At 44.0% G+C, this 16,334-nt stretch overlaps 1 protein-coding gene across 3 annotated transcripts in view; it reads left to right on the top strand.

Annotated features, from left to right (window-relative positions):
• The window catches only part of FAIM2 (Fas apoptotic inhibitory molecule 2), a 145,927-nt gene that overhangs the window by 116,504 nt on the left and 13,089 nt on the right, over positions 1 to 16,334 (top strand). For all 3 annotated transcript variants that reach the window (XM_033937159.1, XM_033937161.1, XM_033937160.1), the window contains exon 11: positions 2,883 to 2,936. In XM_033937159.1, coding sequence (XP_033793050.1) covers positions 2,883 to 2,936 — 54 coding nt within the window. The remainder of the gene's footprint in view (positions 1 to 2,882; positions 2,937 to 16,334) is intronic.

The following is a 16,334-nucleotide window of genomic DNA, read 5'->3' as shown; positions in this document are numbered from 1 at the left end:
AGCAAAAGTCAAGCTAAGTACTTTTGCTACATTATAGTCTGGACGATTTTACGTGCCACTCTGCTTGTTTCAAGCCATTTTCAGGTTTTATGCTCAAAGACACGTACATTGTTTTGCTCATATTTTTATGTTTGTACCCTATATCATCCAGACCCCCTGAGGAAGGCGTTGAGCGCCCTTTCTAAAATAGTGCTTAGAGTACCTGATTAGATTGTAAAATTGACTGTGAACCCCTCAGATGGCTGTGCCAATGGGCGGTATATTGAATACATAATTAACATGGACATTCCCGCACCCAAATTTGGGTGCAAGGACTTAACACCTGCTGATATCTGTTGGGCATGCAACCCTGCAAAACACTGCTCCTAAATTTTTGGAACATCCCTGACCCACCCCTGCTGCTCCCAAGATCATACCCCCTTTTGAGTTGCACGCAAGACACTTTGAACACACAACATTATAGTATTGTGTGTAAGCAGACATGCGTTTAAGTCCAAATTAGTGCCAATTAAAAATCAATAATTGAATGTTAATGGCTCATTAACTAATCTGCACATGTATCTGCACTGGGCGTTCAAACTGGGGTGGCCTACATAGAATCCAGGGGGGTTGTGTCCAAGGGTTACACAAAAAAAAATAAATTTATTTTCCCTGGTTTTCTCACCATTTCTTTTTACACGTTCAGGAACATTCAGAGTTTCTTATGGGAGGTTCTTCCTAAACTGCACTATAAGGTGAAACAGAAACTTGCTTTAAGATAGTCTTTGTGAGTGGTTACAGTAGCATTGAATGAATACCGTCTCTATAAGTTAAAGTAGATGGTGGTGCCTAATGAGCAAACTTTTCTAAAGTCACAGCCAGTGGTTAAATTTTCCCAAAATTACCAAAATATTCAATCTATCCACTGAATACTAACAGTGTCACCAAACTAGTGCAAAAACTTATACGTGTTACACTCATCTACTATTGGTGGAAAAAAGCCTCAGATCTGGAGCTACAGCACCCTCTAGTGTCAGCATGTGATGACGCACAATGCTCCTGAATGAATCATCGGCAAAAATCACCTACCTTCCTATTATATCTAAAATATCTTTCTTTACTACTTTTCTTTTAAAATTTTTGCTACTTTTCTTTCGTAAAAGCAAGTATTCAATAAAGTGTGTCCAAGGTTAGTCAGAACACCCCTAATGCACCCGTTCTTTTTCCACATTAACATTTCCTTTGCGGTTGCACGTGAGAGAAGTTAGTTGCTCACTTTACAGAATAGGGGCATAAGTCAGTTTCACACCCAACTGCTAATTAGTGCCAGTTAGGGTTTATTAACAGGGGAGAGTGTGGCGCAGTGGTTACAGCTACAACCTCAAACCCACACTGCTCCCTGTGACCCTGGGTAAGTCACTTAATCCCCCCATTGCCCCAGGTACATTAGATAGATTGTGAGCCCACCAGGACAGACAGGGAAAAATGCTTGTGTACCTGAATAAATTAACATAAACCATTCTGAGCTCCCTTGGGACAACAGTATAGAAAATTGACTAAATAAATTATTATTACTTAGGTTTAATTAAATGCCAACTTAGTGCCAATTATCTAATTATCTGGGGGCATGGGATGAGCACAATAATAATAATAATAATAATAATTTATTTATATCACCGCCATACCGGGAAAGTTCTAAGCGGCTCACAACAGGAAAATAGTACATGCAATTCTAATAAATACATCAAGGTAAAATACAAACGTATAATTAAAATGTGTAAAGTTAAAAGACATGTTAAAAAAGCAGAGAAACATGATACCAATCTATCGAACAGTTGTGTCTTTAGCAGTTTTCTAAAATCTAAATAGGAGAAAGCTTCTAACATCATTTTGCCAAGCCATGTATTCAATTTGGCAGCCTGAAATGAGAACGTTCTCTCTTGTAATGACAGGATTTTATGGAAGGATATATAAACAGATGTATTCTCTGTGGATCTCTGGTTGGAGGGTGAATAGTGTTGAACAAACTAAGGCCAGCACTTGGTTGGCTTGCACAATCTATGTCCTATATATGGTGATTTGGTTTAAGGTAGGCTGGGGAGGGCTTCGATGGAAGCTCCAGTGATTTGGAATGAAGCAGCGCTCGGTAGACTCTATGGTCTGGATAGGCTGGCGTGAGCGACGGCAACTCCAGTAATGGGAACTAAAGACAGTACCAGGCAGACTTTTATAATCTATGGCTCAGAAATGTTAAAAGAAAAGAAAGACAATTTAACCATGAATATATCATTCGTGTGACTCTTGGGCAGACTGGATGGACTGTTCAGGACTTTATCTGCTGTCATTTACCGTGTTATGCATGTGACTGACCCTATTCTATAATTGCGTACCTAATTTTCGGTACCATTGGGGGATATTGTGCATGCTACATTGTGGCTTCTGCTAGTGGTGTCCAACGTGCAGCCCCCAAAGTCCTCCGTTGCGATCCTCAAACAGTTGGATGAAATGCTCTTGAAATCCTGTAAATGCATTAATTTCAATCTTGCCCACTTGATATGGCTTAAGTGTCTCATTTATGGAATTTGCTACTGTTAACAATCCAAAGGAAAGTGAGTTTTTAAAATATCTCTTTGAAGTGTTGTAGAATAAATATTAGTATTCATTTTTAATGTTTAACACCCAGTCTGAGCAAACAAGTCAAGGTGGTTTTAAAAATTGGTAATATGTGTAAACTTGAAAATTTTTTGGTGGCCCTCAGAGCTTTCTTGTATTCACACTGCGGCCCTACTTGAAAATGTTGGCAACAATGCTGGAGGTTCTATTACCATCCCTCAGTGTTTGAGGGTTCCGGTCCTGCTGAGTATCTATCTTACTAACATCTCCCATCTTTCTCTTTGATTCAGGTACCGTGGCTGCATGCAATTTATGCTGTTCTTGGAGCAATTGTATTCACTATGGTAAGTTCCTTCCTACCAGAAAAGGTAACAATGATAGGAGACACGTATAAGTGTATAACATGTATATAAGTGACTGCGGTCTATAGCACCAGTCAAAATAGATTGTCATATCTAGGTCATTGCATGGCACATAAGGTCTTTGCAGGCACAATGCAACCAACAAAAGATTTCTGAATCTAAGGAGCTTCTATCCGATTTGCTCATTATTTGGCCTGTTCTTAGAACCTGCACCAGGTAAGACTTAAGACATTCATATCTATAACCTAGAGGAGTGATTTTCACTTTTTGTAGTGGGAGCCACATTGGCGAAAAAATTTCAGTGTGAAAGCCAGGGCCAGTGCTGCATAAAGAAGATGGTTCCCAGAGCACTTGGGTCCCTCTGTAGTGATGTAGCCAGTCCAGCTGCTGAGGTGCACTCAGAGCAATATGTGTAAATAAAATGACTCCAGACTCTCTCTGTCTCTAAGCCCAATTTGCCACCTCAAACCCACATTTGTTCTAAAACTCTTTTCTCCCAATACACATTCTCCCTCAACCATGTTTCAATGAGTCTCAGTTCCCAAATTCTCTTCCCAGTCAGCCGCCATCATCCTTTCCCTGGTTCCTTCCAGTTTAATGCCCCTGATCTTTCCCAGAACTTTTTCTGCAGGCACTCTCTCTGGGACTGCTGCTCTGTTTTCTTCCTGCATCATGTGGCTCTTGGTGAGCTTGATCTGCGAGTTGTCCAAAATTTCTTCACTATTTGCAGTCTTGCAAGATTTGTGTGGCAGTTTGTACACTACATAAATTCAGACTCACTGAGAGTTGCCAAGTCCTAAAAGAAAACAAAGCAGTTGCTTTGGAGACAGTGACAATAGCAAGACTCTGGACAAATTGAGGAGATGTATGTTTTGAGAAAGGAGAGTTGGGAAGCCACACCTAGGGTTAGCAGGGACCATCATAGGCCTCCAGGCCTTGAAATAAATTGCAAAATACAAAAAGTGGAAGGGTCACAAATAACAGGATGAGAGCAGGAATCCAGGATAAAACCATTTTATTAAAATGGATGAGGAAGCAAAATGCAGATTGAATGAATATACTAGGGATCCTAGGAAAATAAAGGCACATGGGTTGTATTACAAAATTTAGTATTTAAACTAATATATGTGTAAAATTGTGAGGTAAGATATTATGATGATCAACACACCGTGTTGTGCATAAAAGCATGAATTATGCGAAAAAAAAAAAAAAAAAGTGATGGAGTGTGAAATGTAAATCTAAATCTACAATAAGGATATAAACTGAATTGTTAATCAGAAATGAACATTTTAAATTTTAAAATGTGTTATTAGATGTGACGCTTATAAGTGGCAAATTTAAGCCAGAGATTAAACCGACTGAACCATGATGAAGTAAGATTAGAAAAACCAGAAAGTAAAACCAGAGTGTAAAATACCCTTATATCCTGTGCTGCACTATGTTAAATCTAAAAGCAGATATACAATATTACAATGGTACCATGTTCTAAAATCTTAAAAATAAATCAAAAGAAACTTGTAATGAGTGTGTAATAAAATGAAAATGCCTGAAACTTGAACACTATCCAAAGATATGGACACCCATATTTGAAAGCAACACTTAGGGCTCCTTTTACAAAGCCGCGCTAGGGCCTTAACGCGTGCTAAATTGCCGCACACGCTAGCCGCTACCGCCTCCTTTTGAGCAGGCGGTAGATTTCCGGCTAGCGCGCGCTAATCCGGTGCGTGCGACAAAACCGCTAGCGGGGCTTTGTAAAAGGACCCCTTAGACGGGGTGCAAATTTAAGGATCTAAAAAAATGTACCAGTGTATTGATTGAAAAAGTGCTAGTGAGCTGTCAGCCTTGCTCAAAACACTGAATATCCAATAAAAACCTCCTTTTGCAAAGCTGCGGTAGTCTCTGCTGCTCCGGTAATTGCTCGATGAACATAGGGATTTAATAGGTATCAAAGTATTTGTCTCAAAGCAGCCGCTACTTATGCTTTGTAAAAAAGGGGGGGGGGGGGGGAGGGTTACCTATTATCAAAAACTGCAAGTGAGCATGGGCTGGACTGAGGTAAACAAAAATTAAAAGTATGTTACTTTAGAAACCAAAAATAAAAGGTATAATAATGTGCTGACCAGTCACAAAAATATCACATAAACCATAAAAGCACTTTAAATGCTGAAAACTGCCAGACTCGTCACTGCATTGTTACGGGAGATTAATGCACTATTGTGCGTGTTTGTTCAGCTTTTAATTCACAAACGGTAAGGTCTGTTTCACTTCTTGAAATAGCTATAAATGAATCTTTTTTAAAAAAAAAATCCTGCTCTATCCATCCTTTTAAATGGGTTACAATGACATCTAATGGTTTGATATCCTCGTATAATCACACTTGCCCCTTCTTGTACTAACGCGTCTATAGACTAACATGCATGCGTTAGCGTTTAGCATGCGCTAATCAGTTAGCGCACCTCAGTAAAAGAGGGCCCAGGTTTCATTTTGATATTGGCTACAAACCAACAAAATAATTGGGCACCACACAATTAAAACCACTCTCCCTTCATTCTTCATGCTTTGACCACTCACTGCTGGCGTTAAACCTGGATATTGAACGTTGGGCCATTTCAGGCAACTGGCGTTGAATATCCAACGTTTTTTTGGTCGCTAAACATGTAACTAAATAAGCCGATATTCAGCGTATATATGCAGATAAGGAGCATGTGTGTAGAACAGTTTACTTGAGGCATATTTCTTTTCCAGAGATTTAATACATGGTTGCGCTGCCTAATTACAGCTTAATAATAATAATTAAGATGTCATGCCCGCCTTTCCAAATGATGCTTAAAGCAATTTACAGCATTATTTGAATTCAAGTACAAGAAATCCCTGCTCCAAACAGCATACATTCTAAATGGCTGCCTGAGGCAGTGCGAGATAGAGGAAGATTTTCAAGCCACCTAACTTGTGTGGCAGGTATGTATGTGTATTAGTGCAGCGTTTGCACCCTGTGGCTTCTGAAGCCGTTCCCTTTGTTAACATTTACTTTTTTGAGTTATGCTATGGTGAAATTGTGGCAAAGTATTTAGTATTGAATTACTGGAGGTTGTTTGTTTTTTGTTTTTTTAAATTGTGTTCTATCCATTTTTATTTTTTTTTTACTTTCTGAGTATTCAAAAACTTTTACAAGCAAAACAAACACATGTCCAGAAAAATGGAGTAATATAAAGAAAAATCAATCCACAAAATATTTCAAAAAGGAAATTAATAATTAGCCTCTCTTATACCCCAATTATTGAAATCCATCAAGAATTATCCACAGAGAGATACAATTGAGGTAATAGCAAAAACAAAAACCTCAGGTGCCAAATAATCTATACAGGGGGTTCTCTAGCCAGATTTTAGATGTAGAGGATCATAGAAAATATATCGCAATTTTGAACACCTCGTGGGCAAAAAGCCAGAAAACACTATAATATTTGACTCATACTGTACACAATATTGCTCTATTCCTGAAAAACGATTAAGAACTAACCCCTCAGAAGTGGCCACTAACCAGTTAAATAGCGTTTTTGCGGCTAACCACAAATATTCAGCAGGAGAATAACCAGTTATCTTCGCTGAATATGCATGGTTACTGCCTACTGCTAAACCAACTATGTCACACAACTTAACTGCTTAGGTGTAGATATTCAGCGCCAGACCGGATAAGATTAGTGGTTAAATTGGACCACATAAGTCCGATTTAACTGCAATAATTTACCCTGAATATTTAACTGCAATAATTTACGCTGAATATCGGCTTAACTAGTTACATGTTTAGCGACCAAAAAAACGTTGGATATTCAACGCCAGTTGCCTGAAATGGCCCAACTTTCAATATCCAGGTTTAACGCCAGCAGTGAGCGGTCAAAGCACCGCCTAACACATGCTGAATATGTATTTGGTCTATCACCAAAATACCTCTCCCCCCACTTCACTATGTATTGCACCAATAAGAAATCCCGCAGAATTCAGCTGTTCGCCTTCCCCTCCATAAAATTATGCCAGCTCAAAAGATTCCTCGACAAAACCTTTGCCTTCCAGGCGGCTAAGCTGAACCCTTGGCTAGCCCAAATGATGCTCGAGGCCCCGACCTACCTCGACTTCAGAAAACTTCTCAAAACATTCCTTTTCCGCGAACAGGACCCTTAACCCTTATTCCCCTCCAACAAACCAACTCCCGCCCCACCCCCTCCTTCCTCTCCCCCTCCCCTCCCTTGGTTCCCTTCTCCCTCCCTCGTTTCTTCCAATCCAACTATGATAAACTTCTGCTAAAACCCCAATACTTCCTTCCTCGTTGCTTGTAATTCCGACAAAATGTTGTAAATCCGTGTTCAGATCAGATCCTAATTTAATTGATGTGAACTGCCTAGAACTCTTTGGGTATGGCGGTATACAAGAACTTAATAATAATAATATTGGCTCCTTATTAGATTCCGATACAAAGAACACTATGAGAGCAGCACAGATTTTCACTAATTCCTGATTTGTTTCCAAAAACTCAGCTATACGGTATTTAAGCTATCTGGTGAAACTGTCTCCAAATTCACGTTTGTTTGTGCTTCTACTAATTTCATGAATTGCTGTTTCTTTAATGGAAGATAATAAATCTTATTTATAGGCAGTGAAGATTCACTAGCCCCTTCTTTTATAGCGCTAACATGTTAGTATATGGATGCGTTAGCTTTTAGCACGCGCTAATTCGATTAGAGCTAATTGGTTAGCGCACCTTAGTAAAAGAGGGGATAGGCATTTTCAATATTCCTTGCATATATTTTTTAAACGGTTCTTTTGATGTTTGCATGTAAAGAATTCTCAACTTGTTCCAGCTTATACTGAATGCCTGCAGTCTTTAACCAACTTTGTTTTCACCACCTTTAAATCTTTAACATCTTCTAAGACTTTGATTTTTCCTAGACTCTTTTTAACTGATGTTTCAGTCTTTGAAACCTGTGTATTTATGGTCTCAGCATTCTTTTCCATTATGTCCATTTTATTATTCACAATTTTGGTCAGCTTGGTGATTGCTTGGAAAGAATCAGCTGCTTGGGACCTACTAGGTTTTTGTGCCCCAAATTGGCCACTTGGATATTGGACTCAGTGGACCTCTAGTCTGACCTTGTACAGCATATCTTATGTTCCTTCACTAGCCAGTCTTGCCTGGTTAATGCCCTTTGAAATCGTTATTTATTTTATATGCAGAATTGGGTTTCTTCTAGTGCATAAAACCTTTGGTGATATCTAGTAAAGCAAGTTAAAATTTCTTACCAACTATTTTAAGGCAGGGCCCAGTGAATCCCCATTGGGTGAGAAAGATTCTGGAGTTACATAAACAGTTTTTATTTTTATGGGCTCTGAGGATGCGGGAAGGGTGGGCGGGAAGTGCTTCAAGACCCTACATCAACATCTGCTTAGAATCTACTTTCCCATGGCTATGCACTGGTCTGTGAAGGGGTAGTTTAAGAAGAGATAAGTACAACACACGGTAATGTATCACAAAAAATTCAGCTTTACTGATAATGTCAGACAAGTTTAACAGCGCACAGTACCTTCTTGGAAGATCCTCGCAGTTCAGTGAAATGATCCAGATAACTAGTCTATTTTCTTTTTGAAGTATGTTCACATACAATCAGACCAACTTGCATTCTTCCTTTCACCAACATAAAACTTCTCTTTAGTCTCTGTGACAGCTCCACATGGGTTTCACCTGCAGACTTGGCTCCAGTTCCGTACCAACGGGCTCTTCACTGTATTTTGCAATAGATATTGATCCTGGGGAAAGAGCTCCCAAATCTCATATTCTTTTGGATCCTCATATTGAAAGGTACACCAAAAGACTTTCCGGCACCCAGAAGATCTTATTCTGCTCTGGAACTCTTCAGGGTGATCCCTGGTTCTTTTTCCCTTCTCTCTTGGGGTTTAAATTGTAAACCACCTCATAGACCCTGAAGCTCTTTCTTCAGAGAGACAGACCCTGAGCAGTTTTCCTCTTTTCTTATAGATGTATCTCCTTTTCTTTTGAGACAGTGTCTCCACATGGGTGGTTTTGTACATACTGTGATAATTAATTTCACTTCTAAGTCAGGGTATGTGGTATTTGATCTCGGTCTCTAGACCTTCTGGAGTTCATAAGATGTTACATGTATAGGCAATTTATCCAGGTGTGCCTGGAAATTCTTCCGAATGAAGCCTGTAGCACAAAAAAGGGGGGGAGGGGAATATTTCTATATTTTTCTTCTACATTTTCTTGTTCTCAGTCTGCATTTCTTGGTACTTGAAGATCTTTTCTTTCTCTACATGATTCACTGAGTATTTGCTACAATTGACACTGTTCTTGTGTTTTTCTCTTTAACCATTATCTCTGATTTCCTGGTACTCAACAGTAATTCCACTCCTGGAAGGGTATAAAGACAGAACCATTTCTACAGGGATATTAGTGACACCTGAGTCACACTATGGTCTCTTTTCTCATTAATAACAATGGAGTTTTGTTCTTCCTTTTCCCACATGCCAAATTCATATGACTTCTTACAGCAGTTCTGTCTTCTTCTATTGTATCAAATAACAATGCACTACTGTTCCCTCTTAAGTTGATATTTGGCATGCAATATCAGAATTAAAGCACCTTTATGTCTCCCTTCTCTCTAGAAATGTTCAGATAAAAGATTGTCTCTGTTGTTTCCAGTGATATGTGCCATAAGTTATTAATCTTCCTCCTTAACACTGCTTTAAAAACATCCGTAAACTATGTGAATACATCTCTTTTAACGTTAATTTTTTAAATAATGAAACAACACCAAGCAGCCTTCAGTAGAGAAATATGAAAAGATTAGAGGGGCAAAATAAAAAAAAACGTCTAAGTCCCCTTTTGGCCTAAGTCCCTAAACGTTCAACCCAGAAGCAGGGAAAGTGTCCATAACCAAAACATACGTCCATGTTTTGATTATGGCCTTCCTCTGCCTAAACGCCCAATCTCCACTACGTCTAAAAGTACCCCCACAGCACGTCTACACTTTTTAACCATAATGAAAAAAAACCCACAAAACGTCCAACAGAAGGGCTTTTAGGCGAAGGAGGAGCCAGTCCTTCGCCTAAAAGCTGGATTCTGTAACCGGTGTCTGTCAAAAACAACACCGGTTACAGAATCCTCCCCCCCCAACAAAGATCCAGGCAGGAGGGTGCCCACCCGGGCCATGTGCCTATGGCCCCGCCCACAGGAGGGGCCTAAGGCTCCTGGGCCTATTCTGATTGGCCCAGGCGCCTTACGCCCCACCAGGAGGCGGGGCTTTGGTGCCCCTGGGCCAATCCAGCCCCATTCTTCGTTGAGCTGCATGCCGGACGGACGGGTTTGGTACCCGTCTGTCCAGCCAACCTAAAATAGGTACAGGGAAGGAGGGGTGGGGTGGGGAGTCAGCCGGGGGGGGTCGCGGGTCGGCTGGGGGGGGCCGATCGGGGGTTCTTGGGAGGGCGGACGTTGGGGGGGAGGGGGTGTGTCGAGAGCAGGAGGGCCTGGGATCCCTCCTGCCCATACTGTAGTGGGGGGTGGGGGTAGGGGGGTCGCCTGGGCCAGGAGGGCTTGGGCTCCCTCCTGGCTTGAATGAGTCGGGGGTGCCGCGGGTGCCTGGGGCAAGAGGGCTTGGGCTCCCTCTTGCCCTGATCGTGTTGGGAGGGGGGGTCGCGGCTGCCGTAGGGCAAGAGGGCTTGGGCTCCCTCTTGTCCCGATGTTGTGTTTGGGGGGGGGGAGTGATTCATCGCGGCAGGAGAGATGCATCTCCCCTACCGCGATGCCATCACTCCTCTACCTGAACTGCCGCGGGTCGGGTAGAAGAGTGATGGCATCGCGGTAGGGGAGATGAGGCATCTCTCCTGCCACGATGGTTAGGTTGCCGGGCCGCTGAACTGATGGCGCCAGCGGCCATCAGCTCAGCTGCCCGTTTTTCGGCACTTAGACCTGGTTTTATTTCGTCTAAGTGAAACAGGTCTAAGTGCCGATTAAATTGTTTTGGTTATACCTGTTGTACGTCTAGGAGTAGGTCGGCCCACCTCCCGCCCACTGCCCGCCCTTTCCCCTCCTCTAAACACACCTCTTTTCTCTCTGTACGTTTAGTGGCAGGGAAAGGCCTAAGTTGGCTTTTGATACGTCTAAAAACCAGCTTTGGTTATGGGTACTTGGACGATCAGGCTTTTTGATCGTCCAAGTAGCCACTTAGGACACTTTTTAGACTTTTTTTTTTTTTTTTTATTATGAATCCCTTAGTGTCTAGCATCATAGTTGGTAGGCTTGTACCTCTTAACATATACATGTATCAGGGTTTAGCTTCATTAAATGTTTTTGATATGGAATTCATTGCAATTATAATTTTGAGAACATATACCATGAAATTGTGAATAACAGGTATAAACTAAAGAATCAACATTAAGGATTTTTTTAAATAATATTGACAAGTGAGGAATAACTAATCAAGTCAATACCACCCTGAGTGAATCTCTTCATAAAGGTGGTTAATAAAGCCCAATAAATAAATAATTAAACTACTAAAGGGTCCAGGAGCAATGAAAATAACTTCATTTTGTTAGACTAGCATTCAAAAACTTTGGACATCTAACGAAGGTTTCATTTACAAAATATTTTATTGTGAGTTTGATGCATAGATGCGAGTACTAGCTAAACATAGCTCTGAAAGACTACTTCTTACGCAGTAAATTGGCTTCTTTCATCTTTTAATATATTTAAACCACTTAAGGCTCCATTTACAAAGGTGCATTAGGGCCTTAATGCACAGAATAGCGCACGCTAAAATGCCATGCGCGCTAGTCGCTACCGCCTCCTCTTGAGCAGGCGGTAGTTTTTCAGGTAGTGCGCGCTAATCTGGTGCTGAATGCGCTAAAAATGCTAGCGCACCTTTGTAAAAGGAACCCTTAATTCTGACTGTTTTCCTATTGATTACAGCTACTTCTGAGCTCTTGGAGGACCTAGCTAAATAATATACTCCTTTCTGTGCATGGAAGTTTTTATTACAATAATTCCCCTCTTGCTGTGTTTTGTATATAAATTACCGTATTTTCACGCAAATAACGCGCACCCGTATAAAACGCGCACACGGGTATAGCGCGCAGAAATCACGCTGATATGTACAAAAACTTTGGTATACCGCGCTCACGGGTATACCGCGCATGCTGCCCGACGCTCCTTTCGCCCGCCCTGACTTTCCGTGCGCTGTCCTGACTCTCCGTTCACCCCCCCTGACTTCCGTGCACTGTCCCCCCTTGAAGGTCTGTCCCCATCCTGAAAGCCTGATGCCCCCCCCCCGACGTCCGATACATCCCTCCCCCCGAAGGACCGCCGATTCCCCAACAATATCGGGCCAGGAGGGAGCCCAAATCCTCCTGGCCACGGCGACCCCCTAACCCCACCCCGCACTACATTACGGGCAGGAGGGATCCCAGGCCCTCCTGCCCTCGACGCAAACCCCCCTCCCCCCAACGACCGCCCCCCCAGCCGACCCGCGACCACCCTGGCGACCCCCACGACCCCCCCACCCCCCTTCCCCGTACCTTTGGTAGTTGGGCCAGAAGGGAGCCCAAACCCTCCTGGCCACGGTGACCCCCTAACCCCACCCCGCACTACATTACGGGCAGGAGGGATCCCAGGCCCTCCTGCCCTCGACGCAAACCCCCCCCCCCCCCAACGACCGCCCCCCCCAAGAACCTCCGACCGCCCCCCCAGCCGACCCGCGACCCCCCTGGCGACCCCCACGACCCCCCCACCCCCCTTCCCCGTACCTTTGGTAGTTGGCCGGACAGACGGGAGCCAAACCCGCCTGTCCGGCAGGCAGCCAACGAAGGAATGAGGCCGGATTGGCCCATCCATCCTAAAGCTCCGCCTACTGGTGGGGCCTAAGGCGCGTGGGCCAATCAGAATAGGCCCTGGAGCCTTAGGTCCCACCTGGGGGCGCGGCCTGAGGCACATGGTCGGGTTGGGCCCATGTGCCTCAGGCCGCGCCCCCAGGTGGGACCTAAGGCTCCAGGGCCTATTCTGATTGGCCCACGCGCCTTACGCCCCACCAGTAGGCGGAGCTTTAGGATGGATGGGCCAATCCGGCCTCATTCCTTCGTTGGCTGCCTGCCGGACAGGCGGGTTTGGCTCCCGTCTGTCCGGCCAACTACCAAAGGTACGGGGAAGGGGGGTGGGGGGGTCGTGGGGGGCGCCAGGGGGATCGCGGGTCGGCTGGGGGGCGGTCGGAGGTTCTTGGGGGGGGACGGTCGTTGGGGGGGGGGGGGGTTTGCGTCGAGGGCAGGAGGGCCTGGGATCCCTCCTGCCCGTAATGTAGTGCGGGGTGGGGTTAGGGGGTCGCCGTGGCCAGGAGGGTTTGGGCTCCCTTCTGGCCCGATATTGTCGGGAAGTCGGCGGTCCTTCGGGGTGGGGGTGCGAGTGGTCCTGCCGGGGGGGGGGGATGTTTCGGACGTCGGGGAGTCGGCCGGGCAAGAGGGCTTGGGCTCCCTCTTGCTCCGATCGTGGATGCGGATGCGGGTGGGAGCGCGTGCGAGCGGTCGTTCGGGGTGGGGGTGCGAGTGGTCCTGCCGGGGGGGGGGATGTATCGGACGTCGGGGAGTCGGCCGGGCAAGAGGGCTTGGGCTCCCTCTTGCTCCGATCGTGGATGCGGGTGCGGGTGGGAGCGCGTGCGAGCGGTCGTTCGGGGTGGGGGTGCGAGTGGTCCTGCCGGGGGGGGGGGGATGTATCGGACGTCGGGGAGTCGGCCGGGCAAGAGGGCTTGGGCTCCCTCTTGCTCCGATCGTGGATGCGGGTGCGGGTGGGAGCGCGTGCGAGTGGTCGTTCGGGGTGGGGGTGCGAGTGGTCCTGCTGGGGGGGTGAATCGGGCGTCGGGCGGGGTGGGAACTATGTTTTAAAACTTTTGTATACCGCGCTAACGCATATAACGCGCGAGGGGTATGCGCGGTAGGTAAAAACGCGTATAACGCGCGCGTTATATGCGTGAAAATACGGTACATACAAAGCCAGCTAAACCATTGGATTAGGTGGCTCTGGCCCAGGGTGTTGGCATTTAAGGATGCCAGAATACCCAGCCTTCCACCTCACCTGGTCTACTTGCTAAGACTTTTCTTTGATTCCTTCCCTCTTCCCCTGGTCCAGTGGGACCAGCATTGCTCCCTCACTCCTCTGCAGTTTTGTAAAGTTTATGTCAGGCACTAGAGATAGCAGCAACAGATGACAGACTGCCTTCAGCCAGCCCCTGGGTTTTTCCTCTGCTATGTTCTCCAATGCAATTTTCTGTGGGTGGGATGTGGCAGAGGGCAGACCTAGGAGCTGGCCGAAGGCAGCCTGTCATGCTGCTGTAGATAGTGATTGATGTAAATGTTACAGGACCATGGGTGAGATGTGTGAGGGAGTAGCATTTGACACTGGGAGGTGGACAGAGGAGGGGGAAAGAGGGATGGATCGGGGGGAGGGGAGGTTTGAGATGCCAGCCGAAGGAAGGGAGAGATGCCGACTTGCAAGGGAGGGGATTCCAGAAGCGATGTGATGGGGGCGCTGCCAAAGCATGTTGGCCCAGGGCAGCACTATCCCTTGAGCTGGCCCTGAGTACATATTACAAGATCATCAGGAATGTTTCTTTCAGGAGGGCTCACATCCTGCCTCATTTAGAGTCTTCTATGACCCTTTTACCCTGATATTATTTCTCCTTACATTCTTTTCCATATCATCCAGCTTAACGAGATTTTTAACTTCACTACTGGGCATCTTGGTTTTATCTCCTTTTACTGAAATGTGTGATTAGTATCTCGTGTAATTTTTTTGTCCTTGCCCTTAGGTCTGCTTGTATCCTGCTTTAGCTGACCGATAAACTAGGAATGACCAAGCTTAATTTATTAAAGAACTATATTTTCTACAAGAGCACACACATGACAGCACACACTGATGGTACATGAAAAACCCCCCAAGACATTTCAGGCCAAATAGTCAGCCAGCCGTGATCAGCATTTTGCTGACCACCACTGGCATTATTCTTGGAAATTCAGTCCTGGGCCCTGGCTTTAGCATTGAATTTCTGAGTATATGGAACAGGCAAAACATAACCATAAACATAAACTGACTGTGGCGAACTGCATAAAAATAGAACTGACTTTTATGTGGTCCTTTTTATGAGGATTCTTCAAAAAATTTCCTCACTTTCATATTTTTGCAGATGAAATGTTGTGGTGGCCATGTTAGTCCACTTTCCAAGGTAGTATAAAGAAATAAAACAACGGAAATAAGGTGATACCTTTTTTATTGGACTAACTCAATGTATTTTATGATGAGGTTTTGAAGGTAACCCTTGAAGAGGAAGGGTTACCTTTGAAAGCTCATCATAAAATGTATTGAGTTAGTTCAATAAAAAAAGGTATCACCTTATTTTCTTTGTTTCTTGTTTTATTTATTTACTACCGTATTTTCATGGGAAATGGTTAGAGAGGGAGAAGTGGTAAGAGGATGTGTCATAGAATGTCATGTGACCAGTCAGGCAAGCCGGCTCACTTTGCAGGTAGCGATTTGCTTTTGAGATATTTAATAAATAGTGTTTAAAAAAATTAAAGTGTGGAACCTTTTTGAAGATCCCTCATATGTACTCTAGTTACCTCGGCCATTTAATAGCTGAATATCGACCCTTCTTATTTTATTACAATTCTTATAATCCTCTACTTCCTTGGTCAGGTTCACAAGAAGACCTGGACAATTCCAGGGAAGTACACTATCAATTCCAAGAAAAAAAAAAAACCCAGAACAAAAAAAAAAAAAAAAAATAAAAAAAAAAAAATATATATATATACATTGATCCATATCCTCATCCTCAATTTCCAAAGTCAAAAGACTCTCCTTTGCTAACCAAGAACTTATAAAATAGGAACATTATAAAATCCTTTGTAAAGGCAATATGGGCAGATATTAAGGGGTCCTTTTATTAAGTTGCAATAACCAATTTAGCGCACGCTAAATGCTAAGGTGCCCATAGAATATAATGCATGCCTTAGCATATAGTATGTGCTAATCTTTAATGCACGCTAAATCAGTTAGTGCACCTTAATAAAAGGACCCCTTAATGAACAGCAATGGGCAACAAGTTCCACAGAAAAGGATGCTTTGGATTTAAGTTTTAATACCCTAGGAAAGCTTAATATCATAACCAGCCAAGTGCTGACACCAACCCCAGAATGCCCCCCAAACAGCTGGTTTCACGTTGGGCACTAACCAGACATTTTCAGCAGCACTATTCAGTTGTGACACTAAATATGAGCAGTTAGTACCGCGCAAGTGATTTAATTGGCCAGGAGCCATTTCTAGCTGCTTAAATCTCT

Source organism: Geotrypetes seraphini, chromosome 3, assembly GCF_902459505.1.
Source record: "Geotrypetes seraphini chromosome 3, aGeoSer1.1, whole genome shotgun sequence".
Classification (NCBI taxonomy): Eukaryota; Metazoa; Chordata; class Amphibia; order Gymnophiona; family Dermophiidae; genus Geotrypetes; species Geotrypetes seraphini.
Note: the sequence above shows the minus strand (reverse complement) of the source record. Positions and strands in the feature narration are given on the sequence as shown.